This window comes from Ammospiza nelsoni, chromosome 1 (genome assembly GCF_027579445.1).
Source record: "Ammospiza nelsoni isolate bAmmNel1 chromosome 1, bAmmNel1.pri, whole genome shotgun sequence".
Classification (NCBI taxonomy): domain Eukaryota; kingdom Metazoa; phylum Chordata; class Aves; order Passeriformes; family Passerellidae; genus Ammospiza; species Ammospiza nelsoni.
Genome location: NC_080633.1, coordinates 39,172,988 through 39,199,179, shown reverse-complemented (window position 1 = coordinate 39,199,179; position 26,192 = coordinate 39,172,988). Strand labels below are relative to the sequence as shown.

The window sequence follows — 26,192 nt, the reverse complement described above, 5'->3', positions numbered from 1 at the left end:
TATTATCATCTCCACCTTATGGATGAGGAAGCTGGGTAACCGTAAGAATAAATTTTCAACACAGAACATGAGGCAGTGCTGATTTCAATTCCCATTGCAACTCCCTAACTTTAATTATTTTTCTGTGAGCTTCGATTGTTTCTCTTCATTATACAGAACTTGTTCTTTCAGCACAAGGTAATTTGGATAACACTGAATGTAGATTAGATCCATCTAACAATACTTACGAAACTTATTAATTCTAAAATTGCTGTGATAGATTAGCTCCTTCCCATCACTGGATGGGAAAATGCCCACATCCTTAATTTACACTGGCGTTGCTTTTCACACTTAATATTTTTCTGCTTGAGACACTATGAAAAGCAGCAGGAAAATAATGTCTCTGATGCTTATTTTAGCATGATTCCAGATAAGCCTGGTGGGAAGTATGTGGAATATCATTTCTAAGATCATGTATTTCCACTGTCCTTTTTAATATCCATGTGATGCTGCTCAGATAAATCATGGGAAGCCTCAGTATCAGCAATACAAGGATGATTTCCCATTCTGTTTCTCCTCATTGATTGAGGGCGTAAAAACTGTCTCTGAGTGTCTGGCTAAAATCAAACTGCATATTAGTTAAATAGAAATGGTGCTCAATGAAGGACTGATATCTACTGAAAAAGTAGCGATTTCCATCCTGTCTTGTGTTTGGGACCCATTTTGCTTGTGGCTTCTCCCTTGACTCTCTTTGGCTTCTTTGTTGTCTTTATTTTCAGAGCAATCTTTCCTGAGATAAGCAGCAAAAATTCATCTGGTAATTTCACTTGGGTAATCCTCAAATTTGTATCTTCCATCCCTTACCACTGCAGTGTGTTTATGTGGAGCTTTAACCAGGAAACTCTTCAGTTCCTTGGAACTGTTCTGTTGCGGCACCTCTGGGAGCACTCCCTGCTTTATCACTGTCTTGCCCCTGGCATTCCATACCAGGTGGGATTCAGCATCTTCCTGCTAACCTTTGAAGTCATCTCTGCTGGGTGTCTTAAGACAAAGTTTTCCTTGAATGGTGATTGCCCCTGCTTGCAGCTATGTTCTTCAAGGATCTGTTTGTTTGTCAGGCAGCAGATGCACAGGAGCAGCACACAGAGATGGAGTCATCAGGGCCATGGCTTTGGCATTTGGTAGTGGAGCCTCTCAGGAATGAAATGCAACATCCAGTTTTCCTGTTGCACAGCTACACAAAGAAGATGGGAAATTAGAACAGAAGGAGAGATTAATTGGAAAATTGGGAAGGAGGAGACAGGAGAGAATTATGTATTAAAGAAAATCCTGGCTCATCCCACTGACTCAGGAGAGCTAAGAAACTCAGATTGATACTTTGGTCTTACCTCAGTCACATAGCCATCATGAAACACTGTAGTAATGAGATTTTAATGAACTTAGTAAAATGGGTGGATAAGATTCCGGCATGTAATTTTTGGTGTACTTTCTGGGCAAAGTGTATCTGCTCCTATGAGGGTTTTGCTTCAGACCCTGAGAGGATGCTGCTTCCATACTGACCTCCCTCTGCCCTTTCAAGACCCTTAATTTCACTGCTTTGATAAATACATGCCCTAAGTTGTACATAGGGGTAGAATGCAGGCAATAGTGACTGTTAAGATTTGAGCCAACTACTGACAAACCAGGGAAAGCAAAACAGCTTCAGATGTGCAACTCACAACTCAGGGGAAGCAGGTGCTGCTGAACAGGCCTTACAATTGAATTTCTCCTGCTCGATTTTTCCATTCTTTCCTTCCAGAGGCTTGGATTCCTTCTGTGTTGTCTCCAGCATGGACCTATGCCTCTGTGCACCTACAAGCAGACCACCCTTAAAGCTATCATTTCTTTCAGTGCTTTGCTTTCCCTATCATTCTAAGCTTCTAGAACACGTGTCCAAAGCTCATCATCTCAGGACAGATCAATATGGATCTATTTATGACGGGTCACATTAAAGCATGTTCAGAATCAGCTGTTAGAGATACTTTTCTGAGTCTTACTGCACTTCTGTTGCTGCATCTTTGATTCTTTACCTTTGATAAGCAAATGCAAGCTTTCTGAATGTATTCTCACTATCTGTACAGAGGGTACATTTATTTGTGGAGCTTTTCATGGCTTCTCTCTGACAGGCTTTGCTGTCCCTGAAGGCCATCCAAAAGCTCCTTTTTAAAAAATTAGGTCTCCTGTTCTCATTTACGTCATTCTGCAGCCCCTCATGTTCCTCCACTGTACCTGTGAGCTGTCTCACAGTGGAAGTGCCATCACAGCAAATGCAGGGATGGGGTGTTCTGCCCAGGAGTGACACAAAGACTGGGGGGTGGCGAGGTGAGCTTCCCAGGCATGCTGCCTGTGGAGGTGTAGAGTGAATGAGATCAGCAAGGAGGGTGTCAAGGTGAAAGCAGTAGTATTCAAAATGCAGCACCAGAATCTTCCAGCCATGTCCTGGTAGCCTGCAAGTGAAGATAAAATACATGGATGACATGGCAAGCTGAAGAGGTCAATTGCAGCTTCCTCACTGCTCAGAAAGATTGTCCTTTGGATGGGTTACTGTAGGTCTTATTCAGGTGTGTTTCATAAGCTACTTTATTTATTCTGTTCTTTTATTCATTTTACTCCTGATTTCATACACTTGCTTTTTTCTGATAGAAACAGGGAAGAAAACATTTAACATCTAGGCTGGTCTTGAATTTTAGTGTTGTTAACAAATTTTCAGAACAAAGTTTTTGTGGCAAGTTCAGCTAACTAACTTTGTCTGCTAAGTCTTTCCTGGGTATGGTCTTTATTATTTATTTGGCCCACTGTTAAGTTTAGGTAACTTAGCAATGATGTGGACTTGGGTTCTTGCTGGAAATGTATTCTCATCAGTACTAGATTCATGGCTTTACTTAGTGCTAAAGGGAAGACTGACTTTACCAATTCATACTGTCATTCTCCAGAACATACAACTAGCACTTTTTACTGCCTTTCTTCAGTGTATAAGGATCTAAACACAAAAAGAGTTATAATGAATTACATTGTCTTTAGAATTGTTTTATTTTCACAGTGGAAGACTTACAATCTTCAAAGGTGTTTCAGAAAGCTTCAGAAATAATTAGCAATTAAAAAATAATTTCAATGCACAGAGTCATAAATACCCTATTATATTGCAAAAGACATCAACCCATCCTGCGTTCCTCTGGTGTGCCGTTTTATGAGACAGGGTGAACCTCATCTCCCTCCCCTTGCCTTCGAGCAGCTGTGGTCTCCTGGCCAGCTGTGGTGGTCACCAGCCACTTCACAGGGATAATTCAGCTCACCAACCCAGCACAAAACTTACCCAGCAAAAAGTGGGTATTTTCTGCAGAGTCAGTGAAGCGAGTCAGGTCATGCAAGGGGTAGAAGGGGGCTGTGCTACAGAGAACAAAATCTTTTATGTCTGTCCTCATTAAATATTATGCCTATCCTTAAAGCTATCACCAGTTTTTATAGTGTTTTGAATGAAGATTGTTAATGGGTTGACTGTTAGCCTCATACTTAAAACTCTCTATGTCCCATGTGTTAGGCCTTTTTTATTCTCCTTATTTTGAAATTTGGCTGTTAATATATAGTTGTGTTACTTTTTAAAGAGTTGTGCTATACAGCAAAGTAAGCATTGCAGTATTGTATTTTCTAGAACCATTAGCATAATTATTCCTTTACTAAAAATTATTTCAAGCAACAAATTAATGCCCCACATTATCTACATACTAGGAATAAAAAATGCCCTCCTGTATTTGCAGTTAACTTTTATCCATTAGAAATATGCCACTAGACATTAAAATCAAATCACCTAAGGAAAGCAGCTTAACTCCTCTTTATCTTCAGCAACTTCAGCAGTTTTGCAGAGCCACCTGTAACTCAGAGTGGCTCAACAGCTCCCCACTCATGACCCCGTACAGCCATACTAGGAACTAAATAAACCCTACTTACTAGCAATTAAAGTGATTTAATTTAAAACACACTGACAGATGCATAATGGGTTAATTAGAAAATAAGTAATTAGCAAATAGGATGGAAAAGGTTAAAAGGTTGTGGACTTTTGTTGTTTGCTTTGGAGAGATAGCGAAATCATCAGCGATTAAACTTTTTCTTTTAATTTCTAGGCTTAATTCTATTATTGTTAGCTGTAAATGAGGCAGCAAAAAAGAAGAGAGGGCTAAAAAAATAAGAAGAAATCAATGTTTTATCAGACAATCTGAAAGGCCATTGTTAACACTTAGGCTGTGTAATTTATTTCCAGTCTGCAGAGAAAAGCAGGCACACATCTATGATGTTTGTACTTAATATCAGTACATATAAATCTTCTGAGAAGAAGTAGTTGTCCTCTCCTCTCTGCACTGGGCCCCCAGTGAGGTCATGAAAAAGGGTATAAGATGTGATAGAGATTAGAACACACTTCTTAGGAAACTCTGCCTGCCTTAAAGATTAAATCAGTGAATTACTTAGTTGGGAATGAGCTGTAATGTGTTTGCTCTCAAAAAAAAAAAAATTAAAAAGGAATAGACTTTGAATACAGTAACTTCTGAGCTGTGGAAATCCTCAGCTGAAATCCAGTTAACTACATGCAGTGCTGATTATACAGACAAAGCTATTACAGAGGGTACAAGCAATTTTCTGTTTAAAGAAAAAAGCTAAATAAGAGCTTCTACTTCATTTTCACAAGTATTATTCCTTCTCTCCATGACTTCTGTCTGCCCAAAACCAGAAGCAAATGGGCATTTAGATAGTTTTAATACAGTCATATTTTATGACCACTAGCTTATTGCCAGGTAACTTGAAACTTTTTATTTTTTTATAATAATTATAAATGTATTGATGTATCTATGAAACATGAGGTTTGTATTTTGAAATTTCAGGGAGAATGTTTGCAGAAAGCCTTCTCCAGTGTGATTCTAATTTTTACTGAAGTCATTGAATTTTTTCTTTTGAAAAATAAGCTTTTGGGTGAACCTCAGAAATAGCAATATAAAGTTTTCCATTTCAAAATATCAATTAAAACCAGGCATGATTTTTTCTTTTTAAATATAGCTGCCTGCTAACCTAATTATATGTCCACCAGTAACCATTAGCATAATTTGACCAAATTTCACATAGCAGTCACATTCTTCCATCGTTCCTTGCTCTCTTTTGTATGTGGCTATCCCTGTGTTCACTGCCTCGTCACGTCACCACGCCATAGTTAACTCTCAACAGATATCTGTCACTCCATCCTCATAATCATTTAACTTTACATGTTTTTCCCTCCCTTTCTATTAGTCATACTTTTTTGTGTCTCTGGTGTGCTTCAGGGATGTTTTCTGCTTTACTGCTTGATATAAAGCCTGAACCTAAACATCCAGAGATGCCTTGTCCTCTTTTGGTGTGTGTCACACTGTCATCAACCCTCTGGTGCCCTTTTCCCTTGAGCCACTTCTGGAGTGGCAGGCAAAGGCTCCAGGTCTGCCAGTTTGACTTGTTGAAAGGATCTTGCACAGATTCTAGCTAGACTTTATTCACCCACCATGGTTCTCGCTGGCTAGGGATACAGATTTTAGAAAACAACTAACTTCTGGTTCTGGTCTGTTACTTTGATTTTGTTGAAAATCAACTCCTTCAAAATTCTTTCCCAATTATAATTGAGTTTAAGCCATGTATTTCATGTCTGGAATCTGTGTCAAACATTTCAGAATTCGGTGGTTTGGCAATTCAGATATCAGTTTTTAGGAAAAATAGAATCAAATCTGGAAACTCATCAAGTTACACAATAGATAAAACCCATGATGCTAAATCCATAGCTGTAAAAGCATCTCTCATTTTGTTTTCCAAGATTTTCTTCAAACTTCTGTATATTTGCACACTGTAATACAAAGCCTGCAATACAGACAACAAATTTTCATTTAGATTTTTCTTTTCATTTTAGAATTAATTATTTTCAACTAAGTGGTGATTTTCTGAAGCTCTGGTTAAGAAAAGCAGAAAGCCTAAAGCTGAATTAATTCTGCTGTTGATATCTGAATCCCTGAAAATAGCTCAAACAAATGCCAGTACCAATCTTTGGGGTAATACTTATCCCTATTCAGAGTGACATTTGTAGATTAGAACATACTCATTTCTGCTTCACTGATTTTTTAGGCACAGCATATATAAGATGCATTGACAAAATGCATTCATGTTAACAAGATTCATCCAGGTACCTCCCCTCTTGACATTTAGAAAATATTCTTTTTCTTTATCCATTCCACTGTAAGGGGGGAAATTCGCCAGTTTCAAGGGAAGTCTTTGAATTTTATTTTCCTTGGGATTAACTGACATCAGTCAGTTGCAGAGTAGGTAGGTCATTCAAGGCAACCTTCATCTAATATACACTTCTAAATGAGTAATAAGAGAAATTAGCTTCGAAGATAAACTGTCCCCTGTTGAAATTTCAGGGAGAGCTAATGTTTCCTGAGTCAACAGAACAAAAGAGACAAACAAGGAAAGTTTTATGTCAAAGCTGTTGTCTGAATGGAACACCCGTGTGCTGCAGAAAGAACACAAAAGCCATGAAGTATCTCAAAAAACCACAAAATTATCACTCAAATTAGAGATCTTTTTTATAAACCCTCCTCCCTCTCCCCCTTTGCTTTTCTATCATTCTTGGCCCTCCAGGATCCTTGCTCAACTTGATATTTATTCCAGTTGGTAGAGGTCTTTGTGAATTAAGGCTTAAATCTTTAATGATAGAAACATCCCTTAATTCACAGTTACAGATCAGCAACTCTTTGGCAAAGCTGGCTAGCTCACACAGTAACACTTCCAGGTAAGAAAATCACTCAGGGCAATAGAAGCCTGGTTATCAGAGCAGTGGCTGAACAGGGCTGTCGGCAGTTCTGTGCTCCTCTCATGCCCTCCTGTGTACGCATGTAGTAGGTCAAAGCAAAGTGCTGGAGAGCTGACATTTCTGCTCGGGGATGAAGTAAAGCGAAGAGAAGGCTGCCGCCCATTATGCTAACCTAGTGTTAAGCTGAATGTAAGTAGATTTCTTAGAGCCTTTACATCTTAGGGGCAGTCAGCAGCTTCAGATCATAATAATAAGTGATTTGAGATACTCTGGAAATGAGATAACATTACTCATTTCTGTAAGTACAGGGCAAGAGGAGAATTATATATTCCATTTTCTGCTTGATGCCCAGGTGGTTTAAAGGTAATATTACAGTCTCCATCTGTGTTTTTTCAATGATACTTATGAAACTGCCTTTCTAATCTCTTCAGGCTGCTGGGAGACCAACAGACACGCTAAAATTCTGTTTCTTTTTGCTTGAGAAGAGAAGAAGAAATGCATTATTATATTTTCCATGCATAATAATTCATTATTATATTTTCCACTTATAAAAAGATCTATTTACTCCAGTGCAGTAAGCCATTAAGTTTTGATGAAATCATAAAAACAACTTTTATCTTGCTTCTGTCTTGCATTACTTTATTTTGTGGTGCTGGGTTTCTCTTTTTTTTTTTTTTTTTCTTTGTAGCTATATTCAAATCAACAGCTTTATGATTCAGGCTGTCCTGCAAACCATATGCCAGATTCAAAGCCTTACTACTATGAGACTATAGGAAGAATTATTTTTTCTGTCTAATTCAGTAGTGTTTGTCCTGCAGATCTGCTTATTGAAACACAAGAGCTTTCAAAAACCTGTTGAACAGTGAATTTACCCTTATCTTTTTTGAGACTTTTGAGTCTGCATGTAATAATTTTCTGGCTTTTGTGCTGTAAAAAAATCTGCTGATGCCTGCACAGAGCTGAGCACGAGTTGAGTCTGTGTGAAGGGGACATTACACAGAATTACTGGACATTCCTATTAAAAAGCTCAATTGCTCTTTGCTTTTTTGCTCTTATGTTTTGGGATAGACTGCAAATGTTTATACAGATAGTGCACTGTGGTTTTGATTTTATGCTTTATTGCAAGTTTTTGTGTCCTCATGAGCTGAGCTATACTAGCAATAAAAAGCATGAGTCAAAGCCCATTTCTGAGCTTGTGCCTACAAGCTAGTTCTTATGGGTGCTTTTCATTAAACATATTTGGAAAACTAGATAGATTTTTATTTCTCATGCAATGCACAGTTGTTCATTATGTTTTGCAAGGGAGGAAATACTGCTGCCTCATGATAAATGTATCATGTACCATAAGCCATGGTCTAGTACATTTTATACTGAGTATGTAGAGCTTGCAAAATCCTCTGTACAACTTGCTCCAAAATACCAATTTACTTTGTTGTTAAATATTGCAATATTAAATATTGAAAATAATTTAAAAATTCAGTTAGACATCAATACAACCTATGGGCTACCCTGTAATTTTCCTGATGCAGAATTGCTACTCTGGATTTTCACTAAAGACAAACTTAAAATGAGAGGAACTTTCACAGAGGGAGTTTACAGAAGAAAATATTCAGATGATACATCCCATAATTCATCACCCCCAAGCCAAGATACACCCAAGGAAAAAAAGGAAGTGACATAACTTGTGGAATGGCAGGGCAAGAGGGGCTGGTGTGGTGTTGGGGCTGTGGCTCTCGCTCTGGCTGTGATGGAGCTTCCCCCCTGTGCCTGGTTCCAAAACCTACATGTTCTGCTATCCCCTCAGTGCCCTCATCTGCTCCCAGGACCTGGCCAGGCTTCCCCTACCCTGTTCCAGGTCTGCCAGCAGCCTGCCCCTCTCCTCAGCCTCCCTGGAGGCATCCCAGTGCCTGGCAAGGGTTGTGTAAGAGCGTTGTGTAAGAGTGCCAGGATAAGGCAGAGCCATCGGGAGCTGCAGGTAGGGTTACAGGAGGCACTTGTGCCAATGAGCCAGGTTGCCCCATGGTCCTTCCTCTGGCTTTTAAAAGGAGATGTCAAAGAGCAGTCCAGCAAGGAGCAGGGCAGCTTGTCACTGCTTCTGAAAGGTGCAAAATCCCTTTCCCACCTGTTCCTGCCTTGAGAAGAGACAGGAGACAGCAGTGCCTGTCCACCCTGTGCAGCTTCTTAGCTTCTTGATGAGTAGGAAGGGAAGCCTGAGGCCTTCCAGAAGGTGTGTGGTTCATGGTATGGACAGGAACCAGGATTCAAACCACAAAATTACCCTGGCCCTGGCTTTGAGGCAGCCACCATTTGAAGCTGAAGCATCAGAATACGGTCAAAAACACCCTCAATCCCCTGGGCAGCACACTCCTGTTAGATAGTCATTGGTTAATCTGATGCATTCCTGTGAAGGAGGAGGCACTTGGTGAAAGTGGGAAAACACATAACTACACTGATTAATGCTAATTGGTTAATTGCCTTTCATTATGGAAAAAATAAGGATGTGCAGTAACTGGCAATATGGCTAGACAGTGCTCCTGTTTTGGAGAGCAGAGCCTGAGAATTAATTTGAAATATCACCTATTCAGGCCGGAGAATCTCAAGATTCCAAAGATGTCTCTTTTTAAAAATTTATTTAGGACCAGTATAAGAATATTATTTTCCTGGAGCAAGGCTGTAGATCTGAAACAATACTCGATATCAAGATGCAGTATGCATTTTGCTGCTTTCATTTGAGGTAGCCAATGCAATCACAAGGACTATCTTGTTTAAAAAAAAAAAAAAAAAAAAAAGAAAAAGCAGGGTATAATGCCAGTGATGGAGAAGGAGCACAGTGCTCAGTCTGCTGCTGAGACTCTCTAGCAGGGAGGTCATGCGGGATGTGAGATAGCAGCCTCTGAATTGATGCTGCAGCACTCAGGGACTGTGACTCAGAGCCATGAGACCTTGGGTAGCTCTTTTGTGGGCAAATAAGTGCTCAACACACAAAAGATAATCTAACAAAGCCTGCTCCCTGCTCCCTGTGACGTTAGCAAAGCTTAGCCATAAAAATTGTGTCACTTCTGGCAAGAAAGGGACTTACTCGGCAGTGTCCGTAAAGACCCCCAGACATTCCTGGCCTGATGTAGTGGAGACTCGTCTGTGACTCATCCTCATCCTTCCCTTTGTGCCTGCTCACATACTTTTTAGCTGTAGACTCTTAAAAACATCTTACACAACTATGCCTTCAAAAGGAACTGGCTACAATTAATGTAGGCATCACTTAATATTCTTGCTCGTGTGAAGTAGAAGTTGTGTTGTGCCTTCAAAAGGCTGTGCTATGAATGTGCCAGAATGGATAAATAATTCTGTATATCCACAATGTTTCCATCTATGGGCCACATTCCTTGGAAAGAAAATAGGAAATTGCTTCTGGCATATAAAATGTAGTGTAAAAGCATCCTTTAGAAAAGATCCCAAGACATTTGGGAAGATTATTAAAATCATAAAAGATTTTAATTATCACTATGATTTTAATTATTATTTATTATGGTTTAAATTAATGGTTTAAATAATCATAATGATTATTAAAATCATTGTCACAAAGCAGGTATTACAAATGGGCTCAGTTACTGTGTATCTTTTGGCGGTTGCTAAATTGACCTAGTGGAGATGTCAGATGGGTGAGATGCTGTACATCTACAGCAACATCAAGACCTGCTCCAAGAAACTTTGTCTCTAGGCAGGTGTGAGGAGAAAAAGAGGATGCACACTCTCCATTTTAAACCACGGCACTCAAAAAGACTGCCAAAGCCAGATATGTTAGTGTAATGCTTCAAAACAAAAGACCAGCTTTTCTTACAGTTATTTTGTAATTAGTTTTTTTACACAAGTGACAGCTGCTTTTATGCCAAGTCCTAGTCTCATCAGGGAAAATGGCAAAACTCCCAGGATAACTAGAATTTTTCTCTTTGTACAGAATTCATTTAAGAACATTGTATTTATTCTTTTTTTACCGTCTTTTTTAATAGATTGGTGCAAAACCAATAATTTTAGGTTTAGTAAGTAATTATTTACAGGAGGAGCAGAATTTTTGTTTAAAACACTCAATTGTTTGCTTCAAATATGCTTGTGTGTCAATGAGTCACTAAACCACAATTAAATTCTGGGAAATGGCTTATTGTTGAGGTTCACAACATCCCATGACGTGGTGGGAAGGGTCAGAGTCTGATTTTAATTGGAGGCCTGATCTAAATTTATATCCTCTCAAATCTGGATTGAAAAACTCTGAAGGATTTTGAAGTTCCACAAGATGTCAGCAGCAAAAAGAATGACCTCTGGTTGTGTGGTTTGTACATGGAAATATCAAACAGAGTATTTGCTCTTCCCTTATAAGATTAAAGAAATTCCATCTTGTCTAGAAGCCCAGATGAAGTCTTGGGTGGCTTGCTTGGGAGAAAAGATGAGGTAAAAGCACATTGTTACACGTATACTGGAGGATATTTTACCATTTCACAAGACTTGTTAGGGTTGGAAGGGACTTCTGGAGATCATCCAGCCCAACCCCTCAGCCAAGATAGTGTCATCTAGAGCAGGTTACAGGTGACGCAGGAACGTGTCCAGGTGTGTTTTAAATGTCTCCGGAGAGGGAGACTCCGTGGCTTCCCAGGGTAGCACGTTCCAGTGCTCTGCATCCCTCATGTAAAGAAGTTTCTTCTGTAAAACTTTAGTAGGTTTTGCATTGTGTTTGCTTTGCAAAGAGAATGAACATTATATCCTGAAATCAGTAATTTCCATTCAATATAATATATTACAGGGAGAAATTATTTCAGATTACTAGGAAATTAGAAAGGACAAAATAAATTGGGAAGTGGTCACGGTTCCAAGCCTGTCAGAGCTCCTAGAGCCCGAGGCAATGCTGTCAGGCACGTGGAGCCATCCGCAGAATCACAGAATCTGCTGAATTGGAAGGAACCCATCAGGATCACATTCCTGGAGTAGTCCGGGGCAGGGCCAGGAGCTGGAATTCGACGATCCTTGTGGATCCCTTCCAGCTCTGGATATTCTATGTTTGGGTTTTTTCCTACTTTTTTATTAGGGAGAGGGTGTGTACGTGTGTTTGTATCTTGTGGGGGTATTTTGTGTGTTGTTTTTTGCTGGGTTTTTCTTGGTTCTTTATTGTTCGGTTTTGTTTGCTTGTGTTTTCGTTTTTTTTTAAATCATGAACAATTCCGACGTTTGGAGTAGCAACTAATTTAATTTAAAGCTATACGCCGACGTGCCCGGTTTAGTCAAGGAGGAGGGGGGGTGATGGAGAAGCCCGGGAATGGCGCTCCGGGCCGCGCCGCGGGCCGCTCCCGTACTGCCGCCAGGGGCCGCTGCCGCGCCGCGCCTCGGGCGGGCTCTGCCTGAGGGAGGGCGGGGAGGCCGCGGCTCTGACCGGAGCCCCTTCCCTGCCTTGCCGCGTTTCCCGGTGCCCCTTCCCTGCCGCGCTGCTTGCCCTGTGCCTCCCGGCCCTCGGTGGGCGCGGGGCACGGCCCTGCCTCACAGCCCATCTCGATAGCGGCGCGCGAAGCGGCGCCCCGGGCTCGGGGCGTCCCGGCCGCACCGCGTGTAGCTGAGCGGAGCCCCGGGCGTGGGAGCGGCCCGCAGGCCGCTGAGGGGCTGAGGTGGAGCGGCGTGGCCGCGTCCCGGCTGCATTAATTCACCCCGCTCACCTGCTCTCTCGTTCTGACCCCTGCCTAACACAGCAGATGTGCCCGCTGTTCAGGCCGCTGCTAGGGGAGGATATTTATTTCAAGGGAAAGGCTTCCTGTGTGAGGAGACAGGGAGCTGTGGCACTGAATGGACGGAGAAAAATAAAATTCACAGGTTTGTTAATAAAAATCAGTTTCTTACCATGAAATGGTGATCAGGACAATTTAAGAGAGGTTCTACTTCCTCTAAAATGTCACTTCCACACTAATGTTAAAAGAGAGGTGTTTTCTGTTCAGAGAATCACAGAATCAGCAAGGTTGGAAGAAGCCTTTTAGATTATCCAGTCCAAACATCAACCCAGAACTACCACTGTAACCACTAAATCACTAAGCCACATCATCCAGCACCAGACCCAGATGCCTCTTAAACACCTCTGGGGATGGTGACTCCACAACCTCTGTAGACAACCTATTCCAATAGGTGTACATATTTCCAATAGGTGAAAAACTTTATGTAATATCTCATCTGAGTCTCCCCTGTCTCAGCTGAAGGCCTTTTTCTCTGATCCTCTCAGTGCAGTCACACCTCACTACATTGTCCTTTTGGGTAGTTGTAGAGAGGGATGAGGTTCCCCCTGAACCTCCTCCAGGCTAAACAACCCCAGCTCCCTCAGCTCTTCCCTACAGAACATGTTTTCTTCACAAGCCTTGTTGCCCTTCCCCATAGGACATGTTTTCTTCGTGAGCCTTGTTGCCCTTCTCTGGACATGCTGCAGCACTTCAATGATCTATTTAAAATGAAGCAAAACTCACCCAAACCTGAACACAGTATTTGAGGTGTGGCCTCACCAGTGCTGCTGAATAAGGGGGGTGTTCCAGAAAGCAACTCTGTTCTCAGGCTAGTTTTCCACAGGCAGTATTGGGGTCACTTGTAGGCCTGGGATTTCTTATTTAAAAATTCTAATGAGATCTTGTCTCTATTCTGGAGTAATGCCTTTAGGATTGTCTCTGCTTGGGTTGGATTGTTGGAGCTTAGACTAGGGAGTGAGCTGGGATCATCTAGCTGGGCACTGTGTTTTGGGCAGGGATGGCTGAACAAGGGCATGCTGCCTGTGATGCCTCCGTGTGAAAAATGTGAGGGCTAGTATAAATACCGACACAGCCAAAGGATGTCCTCATAACTGGTATCCATGACTTTCTCTCCTGGCACTAAATTAACTTGCAGGGCTTTGATCTTTGCTACCAAGCAGAAAAAGAGTATAGTTAGTGTGTGTGTGTGTGTGTGTATGGACATATGAAAGGGGGACACAATCTAAATATCAAAAACAAGACTTTAAAATGCCAGATTCAGTTCTTCACAGATGCAGATGTCTTGTTAATAAAATAGAGGATGCCATTGTTCAAAAGTGTTAAGTACATGTAAATTAGTTTTCTACCATATGAACAAAATTATAATTTACATCTCAGAACTTTGTAAAAGTCAGCAGACTTTTGGGTTTCAAATGACTGGGTAAGAATTGGTGTAACCGTGACAGATAATTTCTAATCCCTTTGAATCCTCTTGGTTTTACTGAACCTGAGAGTAATGGTATATGCATATCATTAGAAACTGTAAAGTAGAAGCCAATTAGCTCCTGAGGTCACATATGAGACTTAGAGGAACTTCTGCATAAAAAATAATGGAAAGTATTTCATGAAATGCACAAAAGCATTATTTACTTTTTTTAGCATCAATAGGCATAGGCTTTTGGACATTGCTTCCAAATCCCTGTTAACCACTGCTCCTCCATGTTTTGGACTTGATTTACATTTGTTGCCTCATGCAGCTAAGCAAAGTGCTTTGAATTCAAAGTGTTAAGCCATCAGACATTGACCATGCTATTCAAGATCCAGAAGGTTCCACCTTGGTTAAATGTTAATGGTATTCTGCAGATGAGCATTTATGAAGATATTACATGGATTTTTTCCTTTTTTTTGGCAGGTGATATTGGTGACAGAAGAAGGACAAGAATGATTACATATCCATAACTCCCAGCAGTATGTCAGGTAATCATATTTATTAAGAATATCTGGGCAACGTTTCTTGCCTTTCTGGAGTGATTATTGCTAAATATTTATTGAAAAATGCTTCTTTAACAATTTCTGAATTCACTGAAATTGAAATTTGTTGAAATTCTGCATTCATTCACCATAAGTGCTGGGAATTGAACTCTTTCCTCCATCCAGAGCACAGAGATGTGGGACACAGAGTGATCTTCCCCAATAGTTTTGAAACTTTCATTGTCCTTGGTTTGCCTTCTGGAACCCAGTTGTGTTTTGTTCTGAACGTGCATTCAGAACAACTTCAGCTATCCTGCAGAAGCTGCCTGCATAGGAGCAGTTTCTGCTGAGTATCCTGGCCTAAGATATTTCATAACATGGACATATCCCCTGAGCTTCAACCTGAGACAGTCAAATTTATTTTACATTTGTTGCAAAGTACACTTCCGAGAGTTATTGACTAGGTTTGCAGGTGGGCTGAAGATCCAGAGTTGACATGGCCAGTAACCATTTTAAGCCTGCTTAACCATCTTATCCCTGCCAGTTGCAGAGCATCGGAAGGTTACACATAAATTAGCTGTGTCAGAACCCCCATGTATCTAATCTCTGAACAGTGTCTAGAAAGACATGCTTATTGTGTGGAGATTGTATAGAAGGCCAGAGAATTTCAGACTTCCAGAATTTGTTTTAGTATTCATCAATTTCCGTAAGAAAGTGTTCTACTGATAGTGTTTGTCAATGTGAATTTCAAGAGCCAAATGCATAAATGAGACCTTTTAAAAAGCTGCAAAATACAGCATGTGCTACATAGGAAAAGTCATCACTAACAAGACTGTATTCCTGGTGTTCTGCTCAAAGGACAGTTTATTTTTACTTGACTATGCAGATCAACTTTCTTTTCCTTTTGCCTAGAAGGCTCCCATCCATTTGTATCGGCCAGCAAGGGGTAACAGCTGCATTCACCAACAAAGATGGTCTTCTGATTTTAGGTTTCTAGATATGAGGTGGAGGGGGAAAGAAACAGAGTATTATGTAAATACAAGCTTTCATAGTAAACCCTATTATTTGATAGTATGAAAAGGCATGTCTTTTTGTGGTTACTTTGCTGCCCATTGAAGCAGAGACAAATATAAAAAGGAAGCAGAGAGCAACGAGGCATTTTGTGGAATGAAGTGGAATATTGACCCGTGGCCGGTGTGTCAGGCTCTGACTTGGCATCACTGCCACATGAGGATTGGGAATGAGTTTGTGTCCTTAGGCTGCACTGGCAGGCCCTGCTAGAGTGGTTTTGCATTGTCCTGCAGGCATTCTGGGCATGGTGATTTCATTTGGCAAATACCTGTTTCGGAAGAATTTGAAGCACTGGCATGTAACTTGGTCTCTTTCAACTCTCTGTTGTGCTCTCCCCTGTGTCACGCTAAACTGTGTTTTATGGCATTTTACTACAGGGCTTGACGTTGCTGTGGTTTTGGAGGGAGCAGTTAATAGCTTCTGCTGAGTGATGGCAAGAGATGAGGAAGGAAACACAGTGTACCCACTTTATCCTCACCTTCTCTGCTGGATCTGTGGCTTCCTGTGGAGGGTGGGTTTGTGGAGATTTTCCACTAGCATTCTAATCAGTCCTGTCTCCCTGGACTTGCCCCTGGCAGGGCAGCTCTGCTAAGCTGAGAGAAACACAAAGCCTAATTGGAAGGACCTATATTTTCTGCATTTCTTTTGACAGAAGTCAGTAGAGCAAATATGTGCAAAGAACATTATCATCAAGCAAAAAAATAAATGTTGAGATGGAGATGACTGTTTGTACAGCTGTAGATGTCCATCACTTTTCATTGTGAGCAGTTCGTATTTTCTGTTTCTGATTATAGGAATGACAATCCCTACATGAGTGTAAATGTGAAGAGAAACATGGATGAAATGAAAGACTTTCAAACTGTATAAAAACTTCATAAGTACCGTGATCCAGAGCCAAACAAGAGTCCTTTTCTAATGAATGATAATGGAAGTTTAGATTCTGTTACTGAGTCACTGGAATATGGGAGCAGAATCTAATACGAAACCAAACCAGCTGGCTAAAATAACAGGCTGTATTATTCTGTGGTTTTGATAGATAATTTTTCCTCCCCATATGTTATGTTTCTACTGCAGTATGTATTTTCCACTTGTAGGCACTGCCTGAAAGCCTTCAGGTTCTAGTGCAATCTAGAGAAGTTTTTCTGGCAGGAGTTTGTAGAATTTGACTGACAGTAAAACCAGTCTTTAGTGCATTTGCAAGATAAAAAATTTGTCCTCATCTTTCTTACAGCCCCTTCAGGTACTAAAAAGCCACATTAAAGTCTCCCCAGAGCTTTCCCTCTTCAAGGCTAAACAGTTTCAACTTTTTCAAGCTTTCATTATAGGAGAGGTGTTTGATTCTTGTGATCATCTTGGTGGCCCTCTTCTGGACTCACAGGTCTCTGTCCTTCCCGTTCTGAGGAACCCAGAGCTGGATGCAGTGTTCCAGGTGGGGTCTCATGAGAGAGGAATAGAGGGGCAGAATCTCCTTCCTTGCTCTGGTGGCCACACTGCTTTGGATGTAGCCCATGGTGTGATTGGTTTTCTGGGCTGCAACAACAGTGTTCATCAGCAGTTTTACAGTTGACACCAACAGTTGCTGCCCACAGAGTAATGTCTGAGAAAAAAAAAAAATTATCAGCATAATAAAATTAGTACTATCTTAGCAATAAGAGCAGGTTCTTTCATGTGCATACGTTTGCACGATTGAATAGTAAAAAAGTTGGAAAGTATTATTTTCTCATTGAGAAAATAAAATAAATAAACAAGTATGTAAAATAATTTTTAAAGTTCTTTCTATTTTAACATTGTTATGAAGCTTTTGGTTTAGCATCACTATTCACTGGCCATAGCTATCACTGAAGGCTCCCTTCTGTACATTTTCTCCCAAAATGCAGGACAAATCTCGAGACATATTTTCATCTTACTTTATTTACTACAGTGCAAACTGAAGAAGAAATTCAAGAAAGGGTTCTGAAACCTAGAAAATAGTATTTGTAGAATGTAGTAAATCTCATAATATTTACTTTCATGGCAAATGAATAGAGAATGTAAAGAGTGTAATAGTGGTTCCAGTAAAACCTGCAGCAGTTCTTCCACTGATTTCAGTAAGGCTGGGGTTTTACTCTGCTTTTACTTGGGAGCTTCAAAATCAACCCAGTCATTGTCTTCTACTCAAATATCCACACTGTTCTATTTGCTAATGACTGTAAAGTTAGATCAAGATAGGAATTATAATAAAATTAAGTGCTTACATTGGGGAATATAATTTAAATGTCATAAATGCATATTTTCAGAAAGTAGAATTTAATATGCAACATTTCTTGAAACAGGTCCCTCATTTGGAGAAGAAATTAATCAGCTTTCATGCAACAAATCCATTTGAAAACCAGTGTCTCAAAGGGTGTTGCACGTAGTTTCCAAGAACTGGGAAAAGTAATAGAATAGGAAACGTACCACATTTTCTTCATGAGTCTTTTCACTGTAATGCTCATTACCCTGTAAACTTGGCATTAATTCAGGCAGAGAACAGTTTATTGTTTAACATCAGCTGAGAAATTATTTCTCCCAAATTTCTATAATGATTTTCCTAGGATAATTTAATTTGACATACATCACTGTCTGACACTTCTTTGCCTGCCAGACCATGATAAAATCCGACTAACTCAAGTGTATTATTTCTTTTAAGTAATGGACTTTTAGGAGGATGGTAAATACTTTAATATAAGGTTTTGTTATGCCAGGATTCAGCAGCTTTGTAATGAGCTTTTGGGGATTTTCAAAAGGTTAACAAGATTTATATTGTGGGATGTTTTTGCATGAAGCTATGAATCACTCCATGATGGCTCTTATTACTTAGAAGTGCATTTCTGAATATGCAGTTAAAAATATCACACTTGCTAAGTTCTAGGTTACAGACACTCTGGGTTAATTTTTTGGTTCAAAAAATTAATATTTTTAAAAGTGCTTTGTAAAAGTGCTGTATAAATACAAAAGCCGAGTAGTCTGGGAAACATTTTTTAATGTTTCAAATTTTATGCAATTCTTTCATATGTTATATTTTCTTTCCAACTTACGAATACCTGCTGCTTTTTTCCTCAAAAGATCACACATTTTCAAAAAAAAAAAAAAAAAAGGGGAGGGGGATCTGATTAGATTTCACAAAGAACAGAGAGAACAAACTTTTTTTTTGTAGTGGCAGTATTTTTTTTTAGTTTTTTTTAGTTTTGTAGCATTTGCTAGTCATTTTAGGTATATTTCATTATGTTAATGCTGATATGTTTGTTCTGTTTTCTTTTTAATGATCTATCAGTATATTTAGTCCCTTTCTATAGTAGTTTTTTTTAAGCCAGAGCTGTTTCTTTTAAAAACTCATTTTTCTGAAATTTATTTCTGTTGGGAGCAGACTGTTGTGTTTTAAATTTTGAGTGTAGTTGTCTGTGACTTAGACTGTGTAGTTGTCTTTCACTACTGACATCAGGTAAAGGAGAACTGCAAAGTGCTGTCAGTATAAAATGTACTTGTTCATTTTGCAGGCAAGAAGCTTTTAGAATAGTCATTTAAAAGGAGTAAAATGTCCTTCTGTTTTTTTCTAAGTCTTCTCCAATAGCCTATAAAATAAAGCACTTTGCTGTGCTTGCCACAGGAGTTACAGCCTGCCATTCTATGATCTTGAAAAGCCTAACCACAGCTGCTGTTAATTCTTCTGATAACTGTATGTCAGACCAATCAACTTACAACATTTGTACTTGGTATTGATCCCTATACATAGAGAGGACTTTAAATTTTTTTTGTGCCAATTGTAAAGCTGTTGGTAAATTGTGGGATCACAATTTACCCCACTCGGGCATTTTCCAGTTATTTCCATATGAAAATACCTTCTACATTCACTAAATGCACTTCTCATTAAGTTCTTTAAAAGCATCAGATTTGCTGCAGTGCTATCTTAAAAAAAGAGAAATGTTTAAGGAAATTTGTAAGTGTTGTCATACACAAAGGCCTTTTACTATTGCTTTGTTGTGTTTCTGAAAATCGTTTAGATCTGTTGAGTTTATTTGAAGTTAAAAGAATTCTCTCCTCACATCCGAGTTTGTCTTTTTTACTGAAGAAGCTTTGGCTGCATTGTTTGGGCAAACCTCATTTGTTTATTTACCTTTTTTGTCTATGACAAATTGCATATTTGTCAAGACTGCTAGTTTTAGTACCTTTTTTTGTTTTACCTGGCCATTACTCAAACCTCAGTCCTTCAATGGGAGGTGTTATTTCAAGATATCTCTTTAAGCAGTTTTAGAACCAAAATAACTTGAACTGTTTCACCCCCTTGAAAAAAGAAAAAGCTTCAATTATGTGCTTGTGTCCCCAGGATTTTGTTAGCAAGCAGCAACCAAATGTACACTCCCCAGTGGGAGGAAATGGAAGGTCTAATGAGAGATTAGGGGAAGACCATGTGAATTAATTTGAAAGCTCATGAGGAAAGTAATATTCAGAATCAGGATTTCAGAAAAATGTGGCAGTGATCTAAAGTGATTTGTAGAAGTGATTTGAATAATTTACTAAATGGTTTCACTGTAACTTACTTGTTTTTAAAGATGTGTTTTATGTATTTTGAGCCATATTCTGAAAATGGTGTTTTGTCTTCTCACTTTTATTTTAGTAGGTTCCCAGGCATTACAAATATTATCTAAGACAACATGAAGAGAGTAAACATCCATTAACATTCCCATATTCACACAAACAGTAGTCTGTAAAATGAGCCCTGGAGAGGTGGATTGCTGTCTGTGGGGGACTAAATCAATGCTGTTTTAAAACAGGGAGGTGGTTCTTCACATGAAGACAGAAACTGGGATTCCTTGCTAGAGGGGGCTGTGAATACAAAAAATGTACTCAAGAGTAGACTGGGGCGTAGTTCAAAGAGAGATCCAGTGGGTATTGCTGCATTTTAGAAAGGCCACAAGGGCTCAGTCAGTCCCTTGGGCTGAGGAATAGCCTGGGATTGAGAGGCTCTTGGTGGGAGCTCTCATATGTGTGGGCTTTGTTCTTACTCTTCCCTGGGTACCCATGTATGACTCCTGTTGGAGACAGCAGCCAGGGGAGCCCTGTGGTTCAGCTATAGCTTCTTCTCAGAAAAACTCCCTCCCATGTGCTGGGCAGAACTGTGAGAGGAAAGAATGCATTTATAGCATCAATGTGGCTGTATTGGTTAGCACCACCATTCTAGTTCCATGGTGTGTCCTGGTATTTTACTGCTTTTCCCCATATAGCTTTGGCCATTCATTTCTTTTGGTAAGTTTGTTTTATCTGGAGCTGCTACAAGATTCTGTTTTGGTCCATACAATTCCTGTTCATTTCTCAAAGGACAGGTTTTCAGAGAGCTCTTTACATACCAAAAACCCTGAACAATTTGCTTCTCTGTGCTCAGAACCTGCCTCTGGTTAACTTACAGATGAACTGCCAGGTTCTTTTGGATATTCTTTTTCTCTGATTAATTTTTCCTCATGTTTAGAAATTTGAGCGTAATGTTAACCCCAGCTCTCGATAAGTGTATGTGTAATATTGCTTTAAAAGTTAATGGAAATTTAGCATGTTTTTAAAAAGTGATTGCACTGATTCACAGAGGAGCTCATTAAGATGTATCAAGAACAAGGATAAAGCTATTACACTCCTTATTACAAGTTTCCTAATATTGCCTTTTCTTACACATTAGAAACTGTTTACAAAGTTTATTGTAATTATCTGTGCACTCTTCTTTCCTAGTGATTTAATACTTGTCCAAAAGATTGGAAATACTGAAATTTAATCTTTAAATCCATATTCTAAAATGTAATATTTAAATATTTTACAATATTGCCACTGCTAAAGCAAGTAGCAGGGCAACAAGCCTGGATTAAATAACTCTGGCTGTTTACTTCTACAAGCATACACATATGCACATGTTTCTGAAATATTGAAAATCACCTAATGAACATTGTTCATTCTACCTGCTACAGTTCCTTTTACTCTACAATTTTTTATAGGCATTGTAATTTTTATATTTTAGAAATTCAGGAAAGAAATCACATGTTCTCAAAGGTTTTATTTAGCACATTTGCAGAGGCAAAATTTGCATATTTAAGAAGAGTCTGGCTTGTCTTTGTGAGCTGAGCTCCATCCTTCTGCTTATTCAGTGATCATATGAGCCTAGTTTAAAAGTTGTGAAACTCAGTTCTGAAGTGTTTCCCTCTTTTATAAGGAAGCATAAGGACAAAATGCTATGCTCTTTTCTTGGGAGAAAATGGAAGGATAGGAGATAAAAGAGGAAGATGAGAGAAGAACCAAAATAAATGAGAGAAAATGCTGTGAACTGACAGCAAGATTAATGAGAAGAAATGGAACCTTAGCCTTGGCTGACACAGATGATTTTGTCTTTCCCAGCACAAACACACATGAAAACTTTACATGCTTTTACTTATAGTTTGTGGGGTTTAAAATGCTGGAACAAGGTATGAATCAGGTGTTAACTTTACTGGGGACATGTCCTTTAATTGTGGCTTGGTTGCTTTTTTCTTTTTTTCTGTCAAGTCATCAAGTAAAAATCCTCTAGTTTTATTGGTCTGGGTCCATACAAAGCTAGGCTGCTTCATCAACCTACTGTGCACCCCTCAGTCCTAATCCTGATTACATTTGCCTTAGTTGATCTCTCTGAAGCCAACCTACTTCAGTGTCCTTATATGCTTGCACTTCAAGGGCAAAACAAAAAAACCAAAAACAACAACAAAAAAAAAAAAAAAAAAAAAAAAAAAAAAAAAAAAAAAAAAAAAACAAACCCCAAAAAAACCTGTAAAGTGTTTTTGTCTTTGGTGCTCTTTTTTCAGTAAACCTCAAATATCCAAAAAGGCAAAACTTTATTATGTATGTTTGCAATCAAGTAAGTTAATGGCAATTCAGAGATCTCCAAGCTGGTCCTAATTGCCCCTGTTTTGGTCAGCTGCAAATTGAAATACTGTATAGAGAGAATTTTCTGTGGAAATTCTGCTGTGAGCAGTTTTGGAACGTAAAATAATTTTTTGTTGTTAGAGGAAGTGTCTTTGTAACTGGGAAAACAGCAATCCTCTGACTTTCCAGAACTGTTAATTTACCTTTTGTCTAAGTGACAGCCTGTTGCTGAGGGTGAAAAATAAATGTTTGCACTCCCCCAAAAAGTGTGAGCAATGTAGTCAGTCTCTGAGGAGCAGGCACTGATTGCCTCTGTGGTCACAGCAGCTTTCGTCACCAGTGGATCTAGCTGTTTACTGGAACTACTGTGGTATAAAGCAATAACAGTAATAATGGTAATGCAAATCCAGCCTTGATTGCAACATGGCAGATCCCAAGCAAGGAAAATTAGTGTAGCTCTCAGGGCACAGCAGGGGGAATTTCATGCAGTGCCTCTGGGGTTGTTGTGAGCATGGGGAACAGGCACTCTCTCAGTGTGGTTTTTGGTCTTATTTTGTGCACTCTGAGTTTTTGTCAGGATTAAAGTTCAGGTTGGTATCCAGCTCATTCCAGCAGGAAACACTGTCTTCCTGGCTGGCTGGCTGGCTACCACCTTCCATCTTTCTGGAGATACTACTTAATGCCTCTCTTCGCTTAGGTTATATTAAAAATGGTAGAGCTTTTTGTATATTGCTTCTTTGAACACTGTTGACAGATACTAGATAATAGAAAATTGGGAAAAAAGACCACATAACTGAGATGAAAACAAATAAATTGTTCCATATTTTTTCTGTAGTCCTTTATATATTGACATTCAGATAACACTGCATGCCTGAGAATAGGCCAACCTTTACAATTGCCATTAAGGAGTATTAGCTTTGGCTTGTAATAAAAGAATTCTTAGCGATTCCCCTTGCCTATTATTTTAGGTAAGCTTAATGGGCAGTTCATCTGCTAAAAGTTTTCTTCTTCTGTAAAAACAAGCTTGCCTTTAAAAAAACCTTCTGATGGGAATTTGTGGAAGTCTTTGGACCTGTTGACTGCTGAGATGCCAGTTACTGCTACAGTGTGCATTTTGAAATTGTTTGGTGATACCTTGATGAGAAGAGCTCTGGCCCTGCTTGTTAGTTCCTCTTAACTCAGAAACGGGGCCTGTGGTTTTTAGTCATGGTTCATCCCAGAAGGCTGTACTGCTTCCTGCCTTGATTATACCTGTTTTAACAGCAGCTAGAGGGAGAGAGAGATGCTTCTCTTGCAGGTAAGAAGTGGAGACAAAATTACATTATCATCCTTTATCAAAGATTTTGGGTTGACAAGACCAAGAGCAGATGCAAGAGATTTCAAGTGGTTTTGTTTGTTTGTTTGTTTGTTTGTTTGTTTGTTTTTGCTAAAAAGGAAAAAAAAAGGCTTTGAGAAATTCAGGCAGTATATGTTAGAGCCAATGGAGTAGAATAAATAATGTAGTCTTCTCATGAAAATAATTTAACATTATAATAAGAAGAATAGTAATTTAAGACAAACATCCACTATGCCTCAGTATAGGAAGTACCAGAAGAGAAGATAAAATATAAGAGCCTTCAGTAGTAGTTCCTTGCAACTTAATCTTTGACTAGCAAACCTTGAATGTGTAATGTCCCTGGTGACTGAGGAGAATTTGTGAAATAAAGTGGACACTTGTAAAATTAAATGAACTGTAACTAACATGGCAGGCAAAATAGTGAGACAAATTTCAGAGGGAACTAAAAGGAAAAGAGAGCATATAGCTTCTTGATGTTTGGCTAGCTTTGGTAAACTGTGCCTGGGTAAATTCCAAATGATGGAAACTGTAATAGAATCAATTTCTCCTCATAGTTTAAATGTGTCTATAATCATATTTCAAAGTCCCATGGATGCTTTGCTAACAAAGAAATTGGAAGATTTGTAGATTTGTTTTGATTTTATTTTTTAAGTTATGAAGGCTTTTGGAGTTTCTTGTTAAAGATAAAAATCTATAAGCCTCATGTGACACCCTCTCTGAATCCTTGGGGAACAGAATTTTTACCATAGTCATGAATATATGGGTTTTGGTTAAAATCAAAGGTAACACAAATCCTCACAGGCTAAAAGACAGCAAAGATGCCCTTTAATATCAAAGATAAATTTGAGGAAAATATATAGTAATTTTTGCCTAATTAGATTGAACAGCCTGGATTATGAATCACTGATCTTGAAGACTAATAGCAAGACCTGAGTACCTGAGGATACAACTGAATTTCTAAACAAGGTCAAGAATTGTGTTGCATCACTGGCCTGCTCAAGGAGCTGACAAAACATGGATCTATTTATGAGCGCATTATAGAAATGCCAGTATTTTTAATATGTATATTGCACATGCCTGACTCTCACATTTGAGAAGATGCAATGTCATCCACGTAGGGAGATAGTTAGGGTGTGAAGGAACTTAAGGGAGAGCAGCCTTCTGCTGAACCAAGTACACTGTTTGAGGTTATGCAAAGTCTAGAGGAAGGGTGGCTTGTAGTGCACAGTTCCTCTTTGTGCCACAAAAAATGAAGTGTGTAAGTTCAGATCTTAGAGGGAAGTTCTCAGTTCCCAGAGGAACTTATCAGAGAAACCCTATCTCTTTCTCTGTACTTAAATTTATGAAGTCAAGAGTGTTCAAATTATGAAAAAAAGTTTTATATTCTATTCTTTTTATATTTTTTAAATTGCCTAGTATTTCTGGGTTACTTTCACTATTCTATTTTAAACTGATTATCCTCCTACAAGTGATATTCTCTTGCCATATTACCTGCATTTAGAATTAGTTTTTAATTTTACTTACAAAATGAAGTCTGAACTAAGAGCAGATCTATAAAGCTACAAGTAAGTAGGTAAGAACAAATTATGTAGGTAACTTACCTGCCCTTTGCATTGAAGTCCATGATGCCTGGTACATTACTGATGTCCAGCTGAGATACAGTCAGTAGAAGAAACAAACTTGTAGCTGCAAATGTCAGGTGAGCTTGTATTCTTAGCAGCAAAAAGGTGTTTACATCTAAAATTAAATAGCATACTCAGGAAATGTGTATGTACATACAGGAATTAAAGTAGGATAACAGTATTTAAAACTAACCATGATTAAGTTTTCTGAATTTGTCCTGTAATAACAATGTTCTGCTTAAGAGAAGTCCTAAGACAAAGGATTCAGAAGCAGCAATATTATGATAGAACTGGTAACGGAAATCCCAATTTACTTTGAATCATTTTTTTCTGGAAATTAATGATTTGGCATGCCCTTACTAATATGTTGCTTTACTGAGTGAAATGCATGTAAAATTGACTCTTAGGTTGATTAGAACAGCAGAATCTTACTGTGATTAAAACCACTGTGGGTATCAGTCATCAGATGTCTGGAATTTGCTATTTTCTTTATGCAAGTTAAACAGTTTTTTTGTATTTGAATTTTGTTACATATAATATAAAATAAAACCATTTCTTAAATACTGAATATGATCTTTGTTGGGTCATTTCTACTGATTTTAGTTTTGGTCTCCAGAAATAGAAAATTGGACTACATTTAGTTTTACAAATTTTTCAGCTAGTGGTATCTCAGTCTCTTCTATACCAAAGAATAAGCAATGACCAGTTAGATAAAATCACGCAGCTTT

General features: G+C 38.9%; 1 protein-coding gene across 3 annotated transcripts in view; it reads left to right on the top strand.

The window, feature by feature from the left end:
• THRB (thyroid hormone receptor beta) overlaps positions 1–26,192 on the top strand; it is a 156,599-nt gene that overhangs the window by 92,486 nt on the left and 37,921 nt on the right. For all 3 annotated transcript variants that reach the window (XM_059468289.1, XM_059468305.1, XM_059468297.1), the window contains one exon: positions 14,486–14,550. In XM_059468289.1, coding sequence (XP_059324272.1) covers positions 14,544–14,550 — 7 coding nt within the window. In that variant the 5' untranslated portion in view covers positions 14,486–14,543. The remainder of the gene's footprint in view (positions 1–14,485; positions 14,551–26,192) is intronic.